The 22573-nt window shown below is 41.4% G+C and overlaps 1 protein-coding gene across 2 annotated transcripts; it reads left to right on the top strand.

The window, feature by feature from the left end:
- Window positions 1–1494: 1494 nt before the first annotated feature.
- On the top strand, window positions 1495–22029 carry c11h21orf91 (chromosome 11 C21orf91 homolog). 2 transcript variants are annotated; one of them, XM_071898368.1, is made up of 5 exons: window positions 1495–1582; window positions 4398–4531; window positions 16882–17382; window positions 19483–19545; window positions 20495–22029. In XM_071898368.1, the coding sequence occupies exons 2-5, from the start codon at window positions 4405–4407 to the stop codon at window positions 20662–20664; spliced, it is 861 nt and encodes a 286-aa protein (XP_071754469.1). In that variant the 5' UTR covers window positions 1495–1582; window positions 4398–4404; the 3' UTR covers window positions 20665–22029. The 2 variants fall into 2 exon arrangements, with proteins under 2 accessions (XP_071754469.1, XP_071754470.1); XM_071898369.1 differs by having other exon boundaries at window positions 1518–1582; window positions 4401–4531.
- Window positions 22030–22573: the final 544 nt, after the last annotated feature.

Raw genomic sequence — 22573 nt, 5'->3', positions numbered from 1 at the left:
GTAGTAGCAGTAGTTGTAGCAGTAGTAGTTTAGTGGTAGAAGGAGCAGTAGTAGTATAGCAGCAGTTGTAGTAGGCTAGTAGCAATAGTAGCCTAGCAGCAGCAGCAGTAGCATTAGCAGTAGTACTACTAGTAGTAGCAGCAGCAGTAGGCTATAGCAGCAGTTGTAGTAGTAGTAGTAGTAGTAGTAGTAGTAGTAGCAGCAGCAGTAGCAGGAGTTGTAGCAGTTTAGTAGTAGCAGAAGTAGGAGTATAGCAGCAGTTGTAGCCTAATTGCAGTGGGCGAAGGCAAGTTTTATCTAGGCCTATAGCCTGTCTGACAATTTATAGGTCAGTTTGAGATAGGTTAAAGATGAATGTCACTCAATTTAGCAATTTACATGTTATTATTCCTATGGCATAGGACAACCCAGACGTGTTTGTGAAGCTAAAAACAGTGAGCTATGACGTATTTTACGGTCGATGTCATAGCCTACTGGTATGCTGCCTGTGTGTCGTATGTCGTTATCTACAATGAAGATTGTGATTTACAAAAAAGAAAATGTTGCCTGTGTGTCTGCAGCCTTGTGACGAACAAGATGGTTCCGGTTACCGCCTTCAAAATAAAACCGCTATTGACGAACATGTCGCTTCCGGTTACGCCTTTCAAAATAAAACCGTTCTTGACGAACAAGTCTTTGAGTAATACAAAAAGTGAAAGATTACATTTAAGGACGAATCTGCGGTAAATTAAAATACAATTTATTTTCCAATGTCCTTTTCACAGAATATATCCATAACCACATAGGCATTGCAAGGTGCAGTATAGGCTACTGTATACAAGGCCAGGGGGCTGCCAAAAATAAACAAACTCATTCACAGAACATATACCAGACAACTTTAAAGGATGTCCATCCAGAAAAAAGTCAATTTAATTCATAGTAATGGCACAATTGTTCCTAAAACCTTTATGGTTGCTCAAGTATCCAGTCTCTGGTCCTCTACCCCGTCGCGGGAATTCCCCACGTGTGGCTTCAAGTGAAAGAGAATATGGACAAGATGGTGGTGATCGAGGAGTCATCTGTGATGAAGGCCTGTCCTCATTAAAACAGTTAGAGCATTTAATATTCACCAAACTCATTCACTGTCTATCACTACTTCAAGCATAGGGGTTTATAATAAAAAACTGACTTGTTGTGCACCCTCTTCTCATATGGAAATGTTTTGACGACGCTAAAAAGACCCACCGGCGTATAACCGTAGGGGTGCAGGTATAGCTATAACTGTCAGAAACGGGTGGTTTAATCGAATATATACAAATATTATGTATTCATATGTATTTTCACGTCTAGTATTTATATCCAATACTTGTTCTCTTTTTCTAGGGGCAGAGTATATAATGTCCAAAGTATTGATTTTGTCGGTGCACCCCTCTGATAAACTAGTGGGTCGTTCCGCTAAGAGGGGGAAGGGGCTCCTGTAGCTTCTGTGTATTTGCCGTGACGTGCAGTGTTGCTGATGTTTGTGTGCTTACCGGAGCGAAGAAGAACCGAGGTGTCGGTAAAGAAACCAAAACACTTGTCTGAAGATAACCAAGTTTTCAAGGTAACCGTGAGTTACACTAAAATAACCTCCTGAAATGTTGGTGGCACTCGAGTTTCGCTGGATAGGTATTTAACAACGCCGAATAGCGGTCACGAATCAGCCAGACCAGCGCTTAAAGGATGTCAGCCTTGTGCTAGCTTAACTTCATGTTAGCAAGCGTTTGTTTAATGGTATGTATGTAGACACTCAGGCTATTACTGCTTAACCAAACGACCTAAAAGGGAAACGCGGTAGTGAACATATTAGGTATTATGGAACGGCCTAAGTTACATCTGTGAATAAAACGGAGTGAAAACTTCAAACGCAACCCGAAGCCTGTGAGTAACGTTAGTGTTACCAGCTGTCTCTAAGCTGCTGTCGAGTGTCTACAGGTCCCGAAAAACTATTAGGGTTTCTTAAATTGATTTTTCCCCACATGCAATGCATTGAAACGTCTTAAATACACACATATATAGCATTTAGGCTTAAATACAGTATCAGAGGTCTTAAAAATGTCGTAGTTTCAGTTTGCTGCTTCTCTAATGAGATATGATCTGAAGGGTTTCATTCCAAAACGCCATATTTTCATCAGTCAATACAGGCCTTTCTCAAAAACATAATAGTAACCCATAACATGCTTTTACATGTAGGTCTACGTCAGGTTGCATATTACAAGAGAAGGTGTCCGTTTTTTCAAATGTTGGTTATCTCAGTTTGGAATGAAAGTCTTCACATCAACCCAGTTGCACTGAACCGTATTTTGATAGGCCTGTTTTTTTTTCTCACTTTTTCGATTTCATTTTGTGGCAAAGCTGTTCTTGAATTTATTCTACTTGGCATGAAAAGTCTTAAAGTAGACTTGCTGAAACCTGCAGGCACCATGGAAATGAGTTAACGATTACCCTCTAAATATCTGTTTACAGTAATGACTCTAATCCAATTACACATGGATGTCATGTGGAATAATTATAGCCAAACTCATTCACTGTCTAACTTTATGTCATACATCAGGGTGGGAATAACTTTCTCATCTTCCAGCTGCAATGCCAGTGGGATTTTAAAAAAAAATTAAAAAACCTGCATAAAGGCACTTGTTAATGTGATCAGTGGAATAGACCAACTTGAAACTTAAAGGCAAACCTCAGACTTGCAAGAGTCCCCAGTTTGATAAATGCAATTAAAAGCATTGTAATCGCAAAACAGACTGTACAGTGCATTCAGGATATGTTTCCATTCCTTTCATGTGGCATGTTTTGAATATATTTTGGTCTGGTATTTCAGTCCTCTAAACTTGTTTACTTGGAATGACATCCATTCCAAAGGAGTTAGTAGCAAGGTTCTGCTGTGTTTAGATTGGTAGTTTAACTCAGAACAGAGATGGACACAGCTGTAATGATTCTTTTCACAACATAGTGAAATGAATCTGTGTTTGTGAAATTCCTGAACGGTGACCTTATATAAGCTGGAGTCAACATATTTACCATTTGTAAATGTGAGTCCCAGCCTGGAAAATGCTGTCTTTCACCAGAGAGATAACTGCTGTTTTAAGACATCACAGGGAATGTTTGGATACCCAAAGAAACGTGGTTTAACTGTTGTTGCAGAGTGGGGATGGCATCATTAAGTTGGCGATCGTTTGTACTGCCAAGGGACCCGGCAGCAGGGTGGCGTAGTGATGAGAGACTTGAACTTGACCTTGCTGAAGTGGGGGGAGAGGCGCAGGGGGTGTGTCAGTAAGGATCAAACAGTGCCTTGTGATTTTGGTGTCAATGATGACTGGGATTTGCGCTTGCGATGCCCACCAGCTCAGACCAGGTCAGAAGCACACGGCACAGACGAGTTCTATGCTCTTTTCGTGGCTTTACCAAGCAGTGCGCTCATGAAGAGGTCCTATTCAAAAATTGACCAACCCTTTTTGTGAATGATATGTTGGCCAATGTGACTTTGATATATTTCCCTCAAGCAGGAAAAAATAAGATACATCATTTTTTGTTTTAACTATATACACATGTGGCTGTGGTGTGAATGATTGTCATCCAACATAGAACTGTTGGTATGCTCCATCACGCGGAGTGGGACACACTGTCCCTGCGGTTCTGTTTGGCTCATCACCTAATGTCATTGAACCATTTCCTACATTGGGCAACGGTTCTCCTAGGACCAGAGACCAGAATCGCTTGTGGCAATTCTGTACCTCCTGTACAAGGACATGAGTTTCCTCTTGGGAGGAGCTTTTGTGGTTGATCCACTCCGGGCTGTTCTCTGCCACCACCAAATTGTCAGTGTGCTGTAGCGCACTGCATTTACAGGGAAGGAAAGAGGTGATTTGATTGGTCATGATTGAAACCAGGCCCACCATGCCTACTGATAATGTATTGCTCATAATCCAACCCAGTTTCCAACTGCACTGCAGGTGGGCTGCACACAAAATGACCAAAAATCAGTTGCTATGCCAAATAGAGCGCTAAATCCGTACCAGCTCTAGATATGCTGCTCTGGAGGTGACACTATGCTTTGACCTTCCTGTGGAGGGTGGGGAAACAAAAATTAATTTAAGTTCTCCTTCAGGGATCGATGGCACATCACAACAAAAACCTGAGTCTTTTATTCTCTGTCAAATTGTGTGGCAATTTATATTGAACATCAATGAATAGAAATGTGATCAAAAAGGAACAGGGATCTTTTACCTTATGTGATGAACCAAAAATAATAATTGAATATTTTCTCTCACTGTTCATGAGTTATTTCGTAAGTGTGGCCTAATTGTCGAAACAGAGGTTGTGCAAGCTCCTCATGTCTAGCCATGTGCTCTCTGTCACTGTTTGTTTTTCCCTAGAAGCACTATGGATGAAGAGGAGCAGTTCGTGAACATTGATCTGAACGATGACAACATCTGCAGTGTCTGCAAGCTAGAGACGGATACAGGGACCTTATCCTTCTGCCATGTCTGCTTTGAACTCAGCATTGAAGGTAAGAAACAGGATTGTGTGCCTCCGTGGCTTGTTTGCTCATAGCAATGAAGAGCAAACAAAGTGATGTTGAGAACCAAATGGACTCTTCACATGCTGCCGATACATTTGTGCTGGGTAATGTTTCAAAGCAACCTGTGGGCTGTAGTTGTAGTCTTAACCGTAGGTCCTCAAGGGTCCTTTTTCAACCATACCGTGACCTCTTCGCTTCAAACCGCTATATTATGATTTTATGCCAGTATTGATGTTTCCCACACTAAAGGTTTCCCTGCCTTATGTGTGCAGGGACGTGATATGCAGTCAGAAAAGTCTGTCTAGAATTTCAAGTCTGAATCCCTTCTCTGTCTCAGCAGTCTCATTGGCTAGCTTCCATTCGGCTCGAATCACTCTGTGATGTGGATAGATCAGCACTGGTATTACCTGATGCAATATGTAAGCAGTGTCCAGCTGTTACAACACACAATGAATCCTTCGCAGTGCCGCTTTTCCAGAGACACCGGGATATTCCTCTTCCATCGCCAGTTCCCATTTCTGTGAATATGTATTTTCACCAGGTGTGAGCTCTAATACAGCCTCAGAACATTTCAGATAGGTTGATGTCTCATTGGAGAGATTGTTTTTCATCGCCTTTCACAAACTCCACTTATATCCTCTCCAGGCACAGTGTGTAATATCTCTGTGCAGGGTAATGGGCCTGGAGGACTAACCTCCTCACCAAAGCAGACCACTGAGCCTTCTCCCGTTTGATGTGCCACTCTAACACAAGAGCCTGTGTTTGAAGTGTTCGTTTTTTCCACTCTTAATTAATGAGCGGCCTATTTGAACAAGAGTGGCAGCTCAGAAGGGATTAGATATGCCTCTCTTTCAGCATTTGTCTCATAGATCCACAAGAGCTCTTTTTTGTGATGGAGAGAAGTGTGTTTATCTCCGCACAATAGGAGTGTGTACGGCTTGTAAAACAGCGTCATATAGCTGACTAAATGGTTCTCAGAAGGGTATATCATTCTGTTGGCAGGGAGGAGGAAGTTCATATGCATCAAAGATTTATAGGTCTACTCTGTTACAGAATAAGGCAACTGAGTCAGGGAATATTGATTGATTGTTCTTTTTTTATTGTTGAAAGGGTTATTTGAACCACAGTCCCAGAAAGAGCATTGTTAAGAGTAGTACTGACTAGGAGTGAGACTGTGTTAATGAGTGCTTGCTAGCAAATTAATAATAATTTTGGGGGAAAATAATCAAAACATTCAATTTTTCTTCCTTTAGTCACTGGTACCAAATTCATGAGTAGTGGTCAAAATTGACTCTTGACGTCTTAAAAGGGATAACCTGACATTTTTGCAAATAAGCTGATTTTATCTAGTGACATTACTCAAAGGTAAGGATTGCTCCTCTGGCTCGGCTGTGGGGTCGTAGCTCCACTTAACAGCGTTTTCACCCAGGATGCTGCACAACATTAGCCACAATCTGTGTTCAGGTAGGCAATAGCCAACCTGGGGGACGGTTATGTAAGTGCATCTCCACAACTAATAATCATTTGGAAAAAATTGTGGTACCCCTGGTACTGTCGGAGCATGAGGACATTTTGGACTGTATTGTTACCATTGTGTGCTTTTCGGGGTACAGATTTTGATGTAGCCTGTGTGTGGCAATGAAGTGGCCATTATGTAACCGTCGGGCCTGGGGGGGGATTGCAGACAAGCACGTGTTGCTGATGCAGCCGAGTATTACATTGGTTGGTGGGAAGCTAGCCAAACTGAATGTGGCTACTTCAGGCGCTGCTGATTGGAAACCAAGGCCAGGCTGTGTGCCCACTGACTGATCATGTAGACTTAATGCCCACAGATCACTCATCCTGTGCCATCCCTCATTAGAGGAGAAAAGAAGGGAACAAAAGACTGCTGACTGCCCATGCAGACAGAGTGTACAAAGAAATAAGAACGGGAGAAATGCCCCCAATCCCCCATTACACACACACGCGCACACGCAATCACACACACACACACACACACCCTCCCAGCGCCTCTGTGTCCAAAGCCATATCATGCTATCTCAAGGGTGAATTACTGCTGCTGAATATTCATTGTCTTGTTGCTCTATGCTGCTTTGAATATTTATAAGGAGCCATAGAACTCCACTTGCTTTTTGTACACTCACTTATTCAGAACCAGGAGAGTATAGCTACATGAAATTCATGGTTGTTTCATAAGCAAAGGCATTGTGTACTAGCTACTTTCTCAATAAACTGAATTTGAACAAAACTATCACAGGGAAATGTGTTCGATTGTTTTTGAAACTCAAAATTACAGCCTGGTGCACCTTACAAATCACCAACTTGATTAAATTAATTCTAATTTGTTTATAAACTCCTGAAAGTACTGTGAATCAAATCAAATTTGCTGACTAATTGCAGGGAAACAGGCTGTTATGTCCCTGATTTAAATGAAAAAAGAAAGTATTTTCCTTATACATGTGGTCTCATTCATTACATTAATAACAACTGTGGTGCCTGCAAGGGCAAATGAAAAAAAAAACAGGGAGGACAGCAAACATGTCCTCCCCCAAAAAATCATGAAGACCCCTCCTCCCTTTCCTATGTAGTGTCTATGACAGGCAGAAAAATATAAAATGGTGATTCTGAGTGTTCATCATGTGACTTTGTGTATTTTTTTGTATAACATTAAAAATAATTTTGAACATGTTAATGTTGGTGCTCTGATGCTCTCTGCACTAATTGCACACTGCAACAGTTTTGCAATGTAGCCGTTGAGAACAGGCCCATATGAATTTACAGTGTATACGTAAGCAAATTTCGTTTCCACCCACAACCTCCCCTAGCCCTGCAGGTTTACATGAACTGGGGATGTTCAGACTTGTTTGTTTACGCGTCAGCCGCTGACACACACAGTATTCACAGTTGAAGCAAGACAGTATACACTGATGCAATCACTAACAAGATCCACTAATATCAAAAGACTTTTCCTTCACTCCAGAGTCCAGTAGATTATATATCAGCTTTGAACAAGAGGCTGACGTTGACGGGGCTCTGGGTTGTTTACTGTGGATCAATTGGAAAAATTAACCGCCCACACAGTAGGCGCAGAAGTGGCCGTCAAGTCTGTCTGTAGAAGTGCATTTGAGTAGCACAGTTTGGATGAATGTTCAGGAAGTGCAGTCTTTGTTGTGCCTCAAAGTGTTTGTTTCCTGTGGAGAACTCTGTGGCCTGTTGCTGGGTCCATCAGAAGCTACCTACCAGAAATTGTGGCTATTTATATACCGCTCAACCTCTTGCCAAACTGGGCGTTTCTTACTTCAAACCTTTTCTTTCTGTGTGCACCATCTGAGCTGCCTAATACACATGGCTACAGAGCCTTGAGCATCAACACAGTTCAGAAGACAACATGGGAGCTACTGCAGTCCCTCAACAAAACGCAATCAGCCCCTAGTACAGCCAGACTCGAGTTACTGTATGGTATTTTCTGTGGGAGGGATGTGGCCATTTCAAGCCAAAGCAATAGGAATATTTTCATATTCATTAGTATGGTTTTAATATACTTGACTGCTCATAGTATTGTGATACCTAGCCCCTATAGAGCTAGACCTCCTGATGCTATCAGGAGGTCAGAGAGTCTGGTTAGAACCAGGCAGACTGTAATGGTACGTCCAGATTACGGGCTACAAAGCAACAGGAAGTCATTACTTTTCAATAGAAGCCCGCGACACAAAGCTACAAACGGCAACGAGTAACATGTAACACGTGCGCAGCTACAAATTGAAGTTCAGCTGGCTTCAACTTGTGAAGCACAAACCAATCAGCACGAACCAATCAGAGCAGAGGGTAGGTAGTGTAGAGATTGCCATTGTGTGCTCACTGTTCTTAGGACTCGAACTGCCAAAAATAATCAAAAAGATAAGCGTACTGTCTACTATATGTAACTGTACCGTATTGTTACCGTATAGTTACATTGTTACCCTACTGGGTACCATGGTATTTAGTCTGATATTTTATAGGCTACCACAGTAAAATGTTGCTTGATTGTTTTTGTATCAACTCCAGTTTGTCATTTCTTTTCTCTTTTTATATAATATTTTATTAAATTTTTTACACACAACCAAACAAAGAACCAGACAGCACAGATATTGCCAAATTGCAAAACAAGAATAAATAAATTAGTTAACATACATGGGTTGCATTACATACATGTGAATTACATTATATACATGTTTGTATACATTAGTACCATGTCAAAGGAAAGAAAAAACAGTGTCTATGACTTATTTGTGAAAACAAAGCACGGGCGCCCTTTCTGCAGTAGGCCAACAAGATCACCAGGAAGATAATCAAGGAAGGGTTACCAAATATTATAAAAGAAGTCGTCATTACCGTTTAATGTAGCACTGAGATGTTTCATAGGAAAAACCTTAAATGTTTCTCTATACCACTGTGTGACTGAGGGAGGTGTCTCCCTGATCCACTGGAACAGAATGCAACGCCTCGCTAGAAGCAGAAGTTTACCCATTAAAGTCAGCTGTCCAGCGGATAAAGAGAACTGCCCAGTAGATATATTCAAGAGAAACAAACCTGGTTCCATCTTTACTGTTTTGTGGAAAATTGAGCTAAGCTCCTTGGTAATATTTTTCCAGTACCTGGATATCAACAGTTTGTCATTCCTGTCCAAGGAAAACTGCAATGGAGCTTTGCTCTGTCCAAGGAAAACTGCAATGGAGGTTTGCTATTTGGACCTTATTTGCTGAACATGGCTTAATTCAGAGCAGGCAGGGCTTCTTTTAATGAATTGGTCTCATTGGATGTGACAAGCTGTGCTGTGTAAACACCTGAGCGATCTGCCACTATGACCTGAGCACTGTAACCTCCAGCCTCCCCGTGCCACAGACGATTTCTCGTGTTGGTCTTTTGGTCTCCTTGGCTCACTCTCAAAACTAGATGTCTGCTGAGCTGCCAGGTTCAGCTAAACCCCAGCACCCTTTCTTCATCCCCTTACATAATGCAGATGGAATTTTTGCTGAGGCTTGGTGATGTTACCAGCTGGGTTTGGATCACAAGCGGCTAAGAGTGAAAAAACAGAAAATTCCTACAGCTAGAGGCACAATGCAGTGGAATGATGGACCTGATGCTGATTCTGGTTGCTGCTCCACAGGGGCTATTGTCGCAAGCTCTTAAAAATGGCCCGTTCATTGTGGGTGAACTCTTCACCTCGGGGTGTATAGAGAGGGCTGATTATGTTGCTGCCTGTGGTAGCTGTATGTTTGAACACAGTTATAGTCCAAACATTTGCTGACTCTGCTGTAGGAGTGTATAGCTGAGCCCTCTAATTTAGTACTGAGAGGTTTTTGGTGGCTAGGAGTAATGGGCTGCTTTCAATGTTAATTTATCATTGGTTTGGATGAAGATGCCCGTTTTCAAAGTTTATAGCCTAAATTAGCCCGGTCAATGTGAATTGTCTTATGGGATTTATTTTTTATTGTATACATCACAGGAATAGTTGGCTTTTTTAGCCCAGTTTACTGTGGTGCCAAACTGCATTATTCACTAACCTCTTTACATTGTCTAAACCATTAAATGTAATGTCAGGCCATTGTCCACAAATACTACCTTATAAATGGAATTTTAGTTTATTGTTTACACCACCGTTGAGAACATTTTTGGAGTCTGTTACCACATCGGAATGATGTGCATGCAGGAGGGTAATGTCAGACAGCAGTAACGGCAAAGGAAAACCATCCATCTCTGTTAGAGTATTGATTTAGAAGGTTTCATAGCATCTACTCTGTAGAACACCCCACCATGGGAGTGATAAAGGCCATGGTAAACTAGCAATACTTTGACACAATATAGATGGGCAATTTTTCCATAGTTGTCATGTTACTTTGTTCCTCATAGCCTACCTGTTTAATCAACGTTGGTTTGGTACTAATTACTAATTTCTAACACCTGCTGTGGACAGAATGTATTTCAAAATTTCTGAGATATGATTCAGCATGTTTTTGCTCCTGGTTTGATGTGTTACTGGATTTCATTTCAGTGAAATGACTTGCTGGCAAAAACAGGATGTTTGTTCATTTCCAGCAGTGGACAGAAAGGTAAATCCAGTAAATGACCAAAGAACTGGTGAATCTGAAGATGGGATATGTAGGTCTTCTATTTTTGCTGATTCTCATACTGACAAAGCTTATGCATAATTTCCTCATTCTGGAACTCTGGTACATGGTGTCCTACATTGTTTGCCATCATGAGACAGACTTGCTAACTTGCTAACTCTGGAATAACATTTGCTCACCAAAATGCCTTCAGTGAAAGATTCTGTTTACATTGTTCCACGTGGAGAAAGATGAGTGTCACTGACTACATGTACATAGCCTCTGAAGGTGGAAAAATTAGCATTAAATCAGGATTATGGGTGCCTCAATGGACCCGCTATCAGAATCACTTTATTTGCAAAGCACAATGAATGTACAGGAATTGGTCTTGGCATGACATAGGCTATATCAGTTCAAGGTACAGTGGATGACATGTGACAGAGAGTAGACTATACATGTACACATCCAACGTCAACCACAGCTAGCTGAAGCTGTACAGGACATATGCCACGTAAGCGTTCGGGATCAAATTTTGATGCTTTTTATTAAGGATGTAAATCTCTCCTCCTTAGACTGATTTGATGTGAATCTCGATACATAATAAGCAATTCAATACAGGAAAGATATTTTCGAGCAGGTCAGCATTTAATATGATGACATTCATCTTTGCTGCTATTTGATACAATATGATTTGATTTGATTCACAGCCATGAATAGCAATGCAGAGATTACTGTTAATGGTGTTCTTATTTTGACTCTGGTTAGGACTGCTAATCATAAAAATAAATAAATAAATAAATCATGTTGTAATCAGTATTATCTAGCTGATTCAGCATTATTCAAATAAATTAATTTTCTGACCAGTTGCACATTTTACTGTGACACACAATTCACCTATCAGATAATCATTGCACCCCTACTTTTTACTCAGTCATTGCTACTAATTGAAAAATGTTGGGATGTTTCGTGGCCAAAGTTTGACACATAAAACCATTTACCAGAATCTTTTTGGACGTCATTATCGTACCATGAAAATCTGATACCAGCCGATGTCTCATCTAGACCCACCTATTTGACGCCACAAAAAATCTGACTTTGATGAGAGCTCTGACCAAGAAGTCCGATGGAAACAACACTGGGCAAGGAGGATCCAGGGGGATTAACCCTCACACAGTGAGAATTAGTGGACAGAAACAAATTCATGTGGAGCCTAGTTTTGTCCCTTGATTCACACTGTTTGCAGTGGAGAACAGGTAGTGTGACAGCAACGCTGTTGTTCACGTGAGCTCTGTCTCGGTGTCCAAGTTGGGCTGTGCAGCTGTTGACAACCCGTTGCAGTAAGCTGTGCCAAGAAGCTCTATTTGGACACCTTACCCCCCCATGACCTCTGTCCTACTTGTTTCTGGTACCAGCTCTCAACCCCCAGCTCCAGTGGAAGTGTGTCAAGGATCGAGTGTCCTTGCCTAGTACACACACAAACAGTTGAGCGCAAAAACAGAAGTCTGCAGAATTGCAGACAGAAACGTGTTAATTGGTTCTTTGCATTGTAATGTAATAATAAGCAATGTAAATGCAAATGAGGGAATAGCCTAATCACTCAAATAACATTTTCTTTTTTCATTATATGAGGTCCAAGTTGTAGCTAGCCAAAACAAGACCTTGGACATTCAAATAAACATATCAACAAAAAAGTAACATTTTAACATTAGACTTTACACTGTATGGAATAATCATTAAAAAGACACAGATGTTGCTCTGCAAATATGGATAGGAGCCACGTACCTAGTTGCAAGCATTGCAACTTTAGGCAATTCCTCTTAGCTTGTGATATGATACAGATGTGTATTGATCCTCTGACACTCTAGGCTACCTGTGGTAGACGGCCTCTCATTTTTGTCTTCAGATCAGAAGATGAACGGAAGAAAGCAGAACATGTTGTGATGGTCAGAGCCATGAAAAGACAGCCTCAGAGCAGATTAGGCTACATGATAAGATTACCGTTTCCATGACAGCAAGCACAAGGCCAAGTCTGCAGTGTGAGAGTCAGAGTTATTCTCTGGCAAAACTGTGCATGCTAAATAAGAGAGCAGGATTAGATCAAACTGAGGGATGCCGTCTCTCCTCAGCCAGAGGATTAGTCTTGCATCCTGTTGGGAGCTTTCCCTTAGTTACTTTGCCGCCAAGACTTATCCAACATAACAGGCGTCATTCTTCCTTTATGTACCAGTTAAAAGACTTCACTGAAACTCTGCTTCACTAGTTTTCAAACTTTTCTCTCGGTGGATCCAAATTTTCAGACACATTCTTCTTGTGACCCAAAAGTTGTGATTTTGTGGGCTATTGCATGCAGATCTAACAAACTAACCCTGTTTTTAGACTACAAACCTACTAGTGTAAAGTGTTTTCTTACAACTTGTAAAGGGTTTCAGTCCACCAGAAATGGTTCTTAATTTTTGATACCAATTCATCCTTGAGACTTCAGACTTGAAGGCTCATTTCCAACTTCAGCTGTGACCCACCTTCAGGTCCTGATACAGACTTTGGATAAACACTGCGCTATTCAGTGATCTGACGTCAGCAAACTGTTTCACAGTGAGGAGGCTTTGCTTTGTCTTTGTTAGTTGTTTCATTGAACGGCAGGCTAACCTTCACTCAGACACAAAAGAATGGGGAAAACAGGCCTGTTGCTCATCAGCGTCATGCTGCTTCATGTCCCTAGCTGTCACTGCTGATTCTGAACAATGTTGATTCAGCTCTACTGAGTAGTGTAAGTGTGTGTGTGCCTCTGTTTATGTGTATGACTGTGAAAGACAGTAGTGCTAAGCTGCTTAGCTGGAGTGAGGTCTTTGGCTGGTGGTGCACTGCCCTGGTTGTGGGCCCATGATTTGTCCGCTGGGCTAGTGGTAGTCAGTGTGTTTTTATGGTAGTCCAAGAGCTGAAACTGATCGGCTTATAACATGGCTGTTGGGTAGGTGGAAAGCTCCTGAAGTTCTTAATGGGGGGTGTGCAGGTTCATAGGATGTGCAGTCCGTGCACACCCACACACACGCACAAACAAATATAAGACTAGCATACCTTTAGTAGTGTGGTTCCCTCACATGACTAATCCATTGTAAAGCAGTCTGTCTTACTAGGCACCCAGGGTCAGAACACACACACTAAAAAGCTAAGAATAGATGCTCCCACACACGATGGAGTCATGGTCTAAAACTGTCTCTCTGTGTACTGAAGCAAGTAAGATCCATTAATGTTGACTTTCCAACATTAGATATGGGCTATTTACTCTGATCCTTTTAGCTGTAGCCATTCAGCAAGCTCTCAAAAGATCTGCAAGGAGATGATACAGGACAAAAGTATCACAAAAATTACCTTTACTAGAAATTGGCACTCAAAACTGATAAAAACTTTTTTCTTCATTCTTTGTCTCAACATTCTGTGTTTTAATATCTCATTCTGCCCTTGAGAAAAGTGGCCTATTATTTCAGCCAACATCTCTTAGGTCATGTCTCCACCAGGCGCCCATTTTTAGCAAGTAGTGCTAAAGTGATGCTTGGAGGCACTTGGTCATGGCTACTGCTGTTGCTTTGTAAACCTGTTTGAAATGAAGTGCTCTTTGACGAAAAGTTTAAATGTTTTTATGAAATAATGATAATGAGAAGCCAGCACTTTCCAAGGATATGTGTATACAATATGTATACATCCATGTGCACAGTATGTATATGTGGTGTGTGCAAACATTTTTTCTGTTTGTCACAGAATAGCATAGTAGCAAGTCCAAAAATATGTCTTTCCAGCTATTTCAGCATGTATTGTGATGTTGGTGGACATGCAGAATTAATAACTTCTTTGTTTTTATTACTACCTGCTTAATCACTGTAATTAGTTACCAATGCAAAACATTTTGCTAGCACTATCATAACAGGTTTTGCTCTGCCACCTTTCAACATACAAAACTCCCATCCTGATATGTCCTTTTTTATCAGAACCAGTTGTAATGAATTGAGCTCTTAATCCAGACATGACTGCAGAGGCAAAGGCTAGTTGTGGCACGATTCTATTGGAGTGAATTGACCCACATTACATCTACTGTATGACTTGTCTTTTGTTGAGGAAACCGCGAGTGTGTGAGTGAGTTGTATAGCACAAGCAAGTCAGCTGATAGATGTTTCTCAACACATCAGTATCTAGAGGCTACATTATTAAGGAACCCAATGTTTTCCAGTTAGCTACTGTGTGTTAGTGTGTGTGTGAGTGGTGGCGGTGGTGATGGTCAGGGGTTCACTTTAGACAAGTAACCCTTCCTATTGTTGGCCTTGGCATTAATGTGAAACGGGAAGAAAAGGCCTCATCAGTTAACGTATTGGTTGTCTAAAAATAAACTTGTGACAGTTTCTCACACATGCACATTTAGTGTCAATGCTAAATCTGTATCAGTATGGAATCTTCCAAACTGCAACAAATAATTGAATGTATTTCCCATTTCCATTATTATTGGACTGCCAAAGGTTGTCAAAAAATTTGATATACTGTAGAACAGGCTGCTCTATCCCAATGCCAGAGAACAGCAACCAAAGTGTTGTCAGTGCAAGTTAAAAGAGCCTCAGCAGACCCTCAAACATTAGCAGGTATTGACAAAGTGTCCAACTTTGGTGCACTAACCTGTTATTGTGGTCATGTGGTAATTGTTAGAGCCCTAGTCATGGCCTGTGGTTTCTTCTGCTAGTCAGTCTTCTGGCAGAGCACTGGTATGGGGTAAACCTTGCTAACTGAGGTCATCAGTCTTGTAAGTCTGTGTGGAGGACAATGACTAATCTCCTCACCTCAGGTTCCAGCATGTGGGTCTGCCTGCTAAGAAATGTAGGCCATGAGAAGAAGGCCATCAGACAAAAGCTTGTGCAAACACACTCTCAAACTCATTTGAGCCTCTATCTCTGGCACACACACTCTTTTCACTCTCATTCCTCTTTACCTTCACTTCCAGTGTTTATTGAGCCTTCACAATAATAAGACTCACTCTGACCCAGTTTGCTCCAAGGTTATTTTATCTTTGGTCCAAGTAACTATCCCTTAATTTCCTCTCTGCATGCTAAATTGGTTAGAGTGACCTGTTTTGACGGGATTCAGGAAGTGTTAATTCTCCTCCTCAGGGAGGCAGTTCTTAGGAATGTATCCCTAATTATTATACATAACACAACTGCCCACATACTCCAAGTCAGTGTTTCCTGTAATAGTGAGCCGCTGTATTTTTCATTATTGATTAATCTAACGATTATTTTGTCAATTAACCGATTAGTCATTTAGTCTATAAAATGTCAAAAATTATGGCAAATGCCCATAACAAGTTGACAGAGCCCAAAGTACTGTCTTAAAATTGCTTACTTAGTCTGACCAGCAGCCCAAAAACCCTCTAAAATATTAATATAACTGAATTTTATAATGATATGAAATAGAGAAAAGCAAGCAAATCATAGCGTTTGTGGCGCTGTAACCAGCAAATGTTTGGTATTTTTATTTGATAATTGACTAAAAAGATGAATTGATTATCAAATGTATAATCAATTAATTTTCTGATGATTGACTAATCAACTAACCATTTCTGCACTATCTGAGACCCAGGCTCACTCCTGGATTCATGCCAGGATCAGTTCCAATAGGTGTTTTGGATTTGGATATTTATATCATGATGCACAGACAATTGAACTGTATTTGTTATATTATTTGGGTGGGCTGAGCAGTAAGGCCACATGATGATTTTTTGCATTTTCCTAGTTGTTTGGGGGGGTGTATTGATAAATAGCTAAAGCAGTGTAAAGAAAACACTGCTGCATGTGGACAGAGAGCACTCTGTGTACCTTCCTCCCCTCTGCTGCTTAATGAAATTTTCTGAACATGCCTGTTGTGTGTGCATTGAGTTTGGGTTAATCTACTATCCCTCCCTGCTCTCTGTGCTCTAGTGGCTAATCCACTGCACACTAAGCAGCTTTCACAGAGAGATCGCAATAGGTCAATCTGACAGTTTTAACTTGCTTTCATACTGGTCTATTTTATTCTCTATGGCAAGTTCAATAGGTCACTGCTGCATTTCTCACCAACTGTTTTGTGTCCTTCTAGATGAGCATCCTGGATCTTTCAGTTCACTGTATTTTCACCCATCCTTATAATGGATGTTACTTTCAAATTTTGTTTGTGTGGCTGTAGCTTGTAGCCTTGTTTGACTTACTGACTCATTGCTTTGTGTCTGTGTGGATGCAGGTGTTTCCTCTGCGACCCTGTTGCACTCAAAGTCCCTGCGCGGCCACAGAGACTGCTTTGAGAAATACCACCTCATTGCCAACCAGAAGCTGTCACGCTCCAAGGTCTCCCGCAGTGCCTACGAGGGCATGAAGCTGGCCCTCAGCCAGAAACTGAGCCGCATTATCCAGTATGCCCAGAACAAGGACGCCTCCGATGGCCCCAGCCGACGGGGGGCCAAGCTCCTCTGTTACAGCCAGCAGAGTGACCGCAAGCTGCTGCCCCAGTCAGACGCCCAGGTGCCCCGATACACGCCCCGGTGGGACACGGGCAACGCAACAGGGCTGCCCGATTACACCATGGGGATGTTGGAGTGCCACACGGCCGAAGAGCTGGGGCTGCTGCAGGAGTCACAAGGCGACGTTTGGGCAGGTGACGGCAGGAGGGGTCTACACCACAGGAGTCAGTCGTCTGGGGGAGACCAGACGCAGCACAGACACCAGGGCCGCAGCAGAGACGAGTGTGAGCACATTTAAATTCTCTACCAAAAGCAACTGCATTTTCTTTGAATAAGCACTTCAGAGTTTGTGTCAGAACATATCTCTGTGGAGTGACATTGAATGGAAGGTTTGATCTTTTGAAGGAAAGAGCGTGTAGGAGGCAAGGTGACATGAGAAATGAAATGCATCACTGCTTTGCTTCTCTCCTTTGCAGACTTGGGTCAAATAATTATTTGAAATACTTCTCAAAGTTTGTTTTAGTCAACCTGAAGTGCCTGGGTGGGGTTTGTCTTTTAGTACAATACTGTTTTTGGGTAGGCACGTTGTCATTCACAGAACGGTATTTTGTAGGAGTTTGTGTCTCTCCTTCTGAGACGATTCGATACGCATCTTGATACGTGATCAACGATCCATTGCATGAGATAGAATTGTAAGCAGCCAGCGATTCAATATGATTAAATTCAGCCCTGTTTGATGCGATATGTTGCAATGCGATAGGATGCAATGCGATTCAATATAATGCAAACAATTCCATTTTAGTTCTACTTCATCCATGACACTGGTTGCAAGAAGAAATCTAGTAGGCAGGCTTAAATCAACACAAAGTGGTAGAGAGAAAGATGTACATTCAAATGGATCCTTTTAATTACCTGATAACATCCTACTTGGAATCTTAATTGTTGTTAATAGTAAAAATGTCAAAATCAGTCAACTCAAAATAATACTTTCCAACTGGCCATGATGTTTATTAATAATGCATTGCTGCAATGTTACATACACTAAAACAATGTAAACATAGTGTTTGATTTCTTCAAAAAATGAATAAAGCTGACTGCTAATGTAACCTGTGTAGGCCTTTGTACTACTGGGACAGTCTACCCACACACAGCGATGTAAACAGCTGTGCAAAGAAAATAAAAACTTGGTGCTATTCCAGGCAAGGAACTGGGCCATTTCAGAACCACCTGTGGCAATGTGTAATTCCATTGCAAACTAAACATATGTCCCTCTAAAACGGTAAAGGTTTCAAATAAGTTTCTGTAGTAGCACATGATAATAGTGTTAATATCACTGTAACTACCTGCAGACAAAGAGGGTGAAGCGGGCAGGCTACACTTTCTGAATCCTGCAAAACAAGAAAAGGTATTTGCAGATGCTATTTGACCCAAGTCTGCTGTCCTGTCTTATCTTGTTAAATGTGATCTCTGCTATCCAAAGATTCCTATTACCTCTGAGCTCTCAGTCATTAAACGCGGCAGACAAAGCAGTGATGCAAGGCCAGGAGATATTCTGCACTATCCCCCTACATTCTTACTTGGCCTCTCCCTCCTCCTCCTTGCCATTCACTGTCCAGAGGAAAGTTACGTTTCTTCTTACCTCAAAACTTGTCCTTGGCTTTCTCATGTCTCGTCACTGTACCAAGGCTGCTTATGTCTGCGGATCCTGTGGGAGCTTGAGGTGGCCTTTAAGGCTTTCATGCCTGTATTTCAAATCCTATTCTTTTAAATGAAAGATGACAGTCATTTCACAGGTACAAGATTCTCACTTATTAGTGTGCATGTCTCTATTTGCTCATGGATCATCAACCTCAAACACTAGCTGCTCTGAAAATGTTATGGTACCCCTGGTTTTCAGGCTTTTTTTCAACTCTTTTTTTATTGATAATTGCAAACATGCAACTTAAGTCTTAAATTTGACATTTGTAGGTGTTAGAGGAATTTGTCAACCATTTCATAATGTTTTACAATGGCTCCATTACCCTCCAAGTTGCTAGTTAAGTAGCAGTTGCAGTGAATCCACATGGCGCTTTTTTCTGCTACCAAACAGCTCAGAGCTTCCCTGCAGCGGCTCCATAAGCCAACACACTCTCTAAGATAATACTGCTCAAAATATTCCTGTATGCAATTAAAAAGAACTTGGACATGAAATTGCTGCTGAAAATTGTTCAAATACACAGAAACTGCTTGCCAGCATGTGAACTTTGCCAGGTTACCAACTTTGAGAAATGACCAAGTGAACAAAGTTGTTTTTTAGCTCATATTTTTGGTAGGATCTAATAAGTTCCTCAAGTTTTATGTGCCTCTCTCATTCTCATTAAAACTGTCTTGTTTTTTTCTTTCAGTGGTTAAAATGAGTGTGGATGAGCTCCATCAGCTGAATGGCCAGCTACTGATGCAGATTCAAAGTAAGAACATTTTAACTGGCATTCTGTGTGAAGTTATCTAATGTAGCAAAATGAGCAAGTCCTGAAGTTTCTCGGAGTTAAACAGTCTGAGTCATGAATATTTTATAATGCACGTTGTTTTTCATCATGTTCAGTAATTCCCATCTCTAATAATCAGAGATTCTTGGTGGCTACAGCAAAAGGGTACGGTAGTAAAGAGTGTTTTAGCTCGCAGTGGACCAGTCTGAGTTTGGGCTCGGAGATTCACTAAATGAGACTCTATATAGCAGGGACTAATACAGACTGGAAGGCTAGTCTAGTCAACACATTAGCACCTCCCATGTGACCGACTGCATTGAATTGGGCACTATGTGGTGCTGGCTCATGCATACCCTGCCTGTTTGTTCACTCCATTCTTCATAAGTTAAGGCTACTGTTTGCTACACACAGCGATGGCCAAGCTACAAGCATCTCATCTCAAGCAACAGAAATGTTGTGTCAAACACAGAAGCAACTTTTATTAATTTTTAGCAATTTCCACCTTAGCGACTTCTATCTCACCCTCTTGGAACAGCTGGTTCCACTTGGCTATAATATTGTTACTCAGAGCAGATGGGTAGGTTATAGCTCTTCATAAATTATTCAGGTAGAACCAAGATTTTAAGGTCTATTTGTTATTTTGGAAACATTTGCTTGTCCATAAACTTGTTTAAATGAGTGTTGCCTGGCTGCATCACACTGTCCTTGACTGAAGTTGTCTTGTGTGTGATTTTATTGTTTTTTGTGTCTTTTGAGATGATGCGTTTTCTGTCGTGTTGTCTTTGCTCTCTGCTCTCACTAATCAGTTTTATTGATTTTCTTTCTCCTTTGTTTGTTTTCACCCATTTGTTGCATCTGTGCGTGAGATGACCTTGCATGTGAATGGAAGCGCTGATTCCTCTGTTTTCTGTCTCTCTCTCTCTCTCCGCAGAGGTGTTCGAGGATCTGACCGTAGCGGTGCAGGAGAAAGACTCGTTGGCGTCAGAGCTGCACGTGCGTCACATCGCCATCGAGCAGCTCTTCAAGAACTGTGCCAAGCTGCCCTGGCTGCACATCAGCAGGGCCGGGGTCAAGGCCAGCAGCAGCAGCCCAGTGGAGTGAGGCGACTAAAGAGAGGGGAGGGAGAGGGGGGGCGGCTTCTGAATCTGTCCTGCCCTCCACCTCACCGCGCCGGCTTCAGCCAGGCTGGAACATGCCTTTATGTATACTGGATGACTTTCCAGACAGGACGGTGACATGTGGTGTTTAGCTTTGCACTAGAGCAGGGGTAAGGGTGGGGCTGACGTGGCCTCCCCTCTCCTGGTTGGAGTGATGATACAAGGATTAGTGATGGTTTGCGGTTTTAAACAAATGGCTGGTCTGGCATGTGACCTGAATTCTAGGATGCTAGTCATGCTTTCTTTCTGTTTCACTGCTTTGATGTTTAAATCAAAACGGTTCAGCAGGTCCAAGATAAAAGCCCCCTTTACACCCAGCATTAACACGCATCTCTGGTATACGCATTCAAATCGTACTCTTCTTTCCCTTGCCAAAACGCATGTCACTCCCTCTCATAATATTTATGTCCTTCAAAATGGACAGCAAACACCTTGTCTTGCTAGTTTCCCAATCACCAGTATCCTGACAATCCATTTTGACAACTATGTCACTGTCACTTCCGGATGTATATGTGTACTGGAGATGCATTGCATTTACACTTTGTTGTTATGGGGCCAAATAGGTCTCTGACCACCTCCGGAGATGGCTGATCGGATCCAGTGTGTCTTGGGTATATTTACACCTGGATTTCATTTGATTTAGGACTATCGAAACACAGTCCAGTCACCCGGGACGCATGTTAATGCCAGGGGCAAGTGGAGTTAAAGACTTCAGGCCCAGTGCTGGTCCCATAGTTGTGGAACTTAAGTGCTTTGTCGTGTCTCTTTTGTATTTGAGGGCCCCTAAGAAAGGCAATAGACAATGTCCTTGGATCCTCTAGTTACAAGATGAGGAAATGTTCTTATGGGACATGTTACCTCTATGCAGACAATGGTATCCTTGAAGAATACCTGTTCAGATTGACCTTATACAGACTGAACAAGATCTTGTCTACGTATTTCTATGTTAATGGTTGCTGTTCTTTTTATTTCGTTTTATTTATTTTTGCTGGCGAGAATTTCATATTCAATTTCATTTTGTATCGCTTAATTTGACAAGTGTTTTGACTTTTTTTGTTCATTTCAAATGTGGTTATTGGCACTGCTCTATACTCCTGCATATTTGGTCAGATGGTTTTGTTGTTGCTGTGGTAACTGGTTAGCCAAATGAGGAGCAAGTTACAGTATTTTATACCATGACTTGGGTGAATACTTGATGCAGATTGACTGGAAGCTGTCCATTATATTCATGTAACCAAGCACTGCCAGCAGAAGTGTTTGATTACTGCTCTAAATTAATGCACAAATAAGGTGTGAGTTTTTTCTGTCAGCCACAGGCAATATAATGGCCTGAATAAATGAGTTTTCGAGTTGCCTTCAAAACGCCCAAATTCCACATGATAGTTCCTGAAAACAGTGGTCCTCAAAAATATTAGCATTCAGCCCTGATACCATAATCTGATCCTCTAGCTGTCACACTGAAACATGCAAAATGAGAAAACATGAGAAATGTTGATTTTTATTATAAAAACATATCCAAATAAGAAAAAATCTAGTCTAGGAAAGAACGGATGAATATATGATTAAACCCAAAAGTACTCTGAAGCACCACTGCAACAAAGATAAATCAGTGTATGAAAAACATCAGTGAGTATCTTAATTATAACAAGATAGCGATAGCAAAGCAGGTGTTTGTTTTATAGGTGTGTTGAATTCATTTTGGGAGGGCCCATGAACTAAAATTACGTATCAACTGGTTGGTAAGCTGTACGTTTCCAAGCACTACAGAGACAACTTTGCTAAAGCAGTTGCAAAGTGGCTAACTTGCCAAAACATTTCGCTTTAAAGAAACAACTGCAAAAAAGATTTTATTT

Source organism: Centroberyx gerrardi, chromosome 11 (genome assembly GCF_048128805.1).
Source record: "Centroberyx gerrardi isolate f3 chromosome 11, fCenGer3.hap1.cur.20231027, whole genome shotgun sequence".
NCBI classification, from domain to species: Eukaryota; Metazoa; Chordata; class Actinopteri; order Beryciformes; family Berycidae; genus Centroberyx; species Centroberyx gerrardi.
Note: the sequence above shows the minus strand (reverse complement) of the source record. Positions and strands in the feature narration are given on the sequence as shown.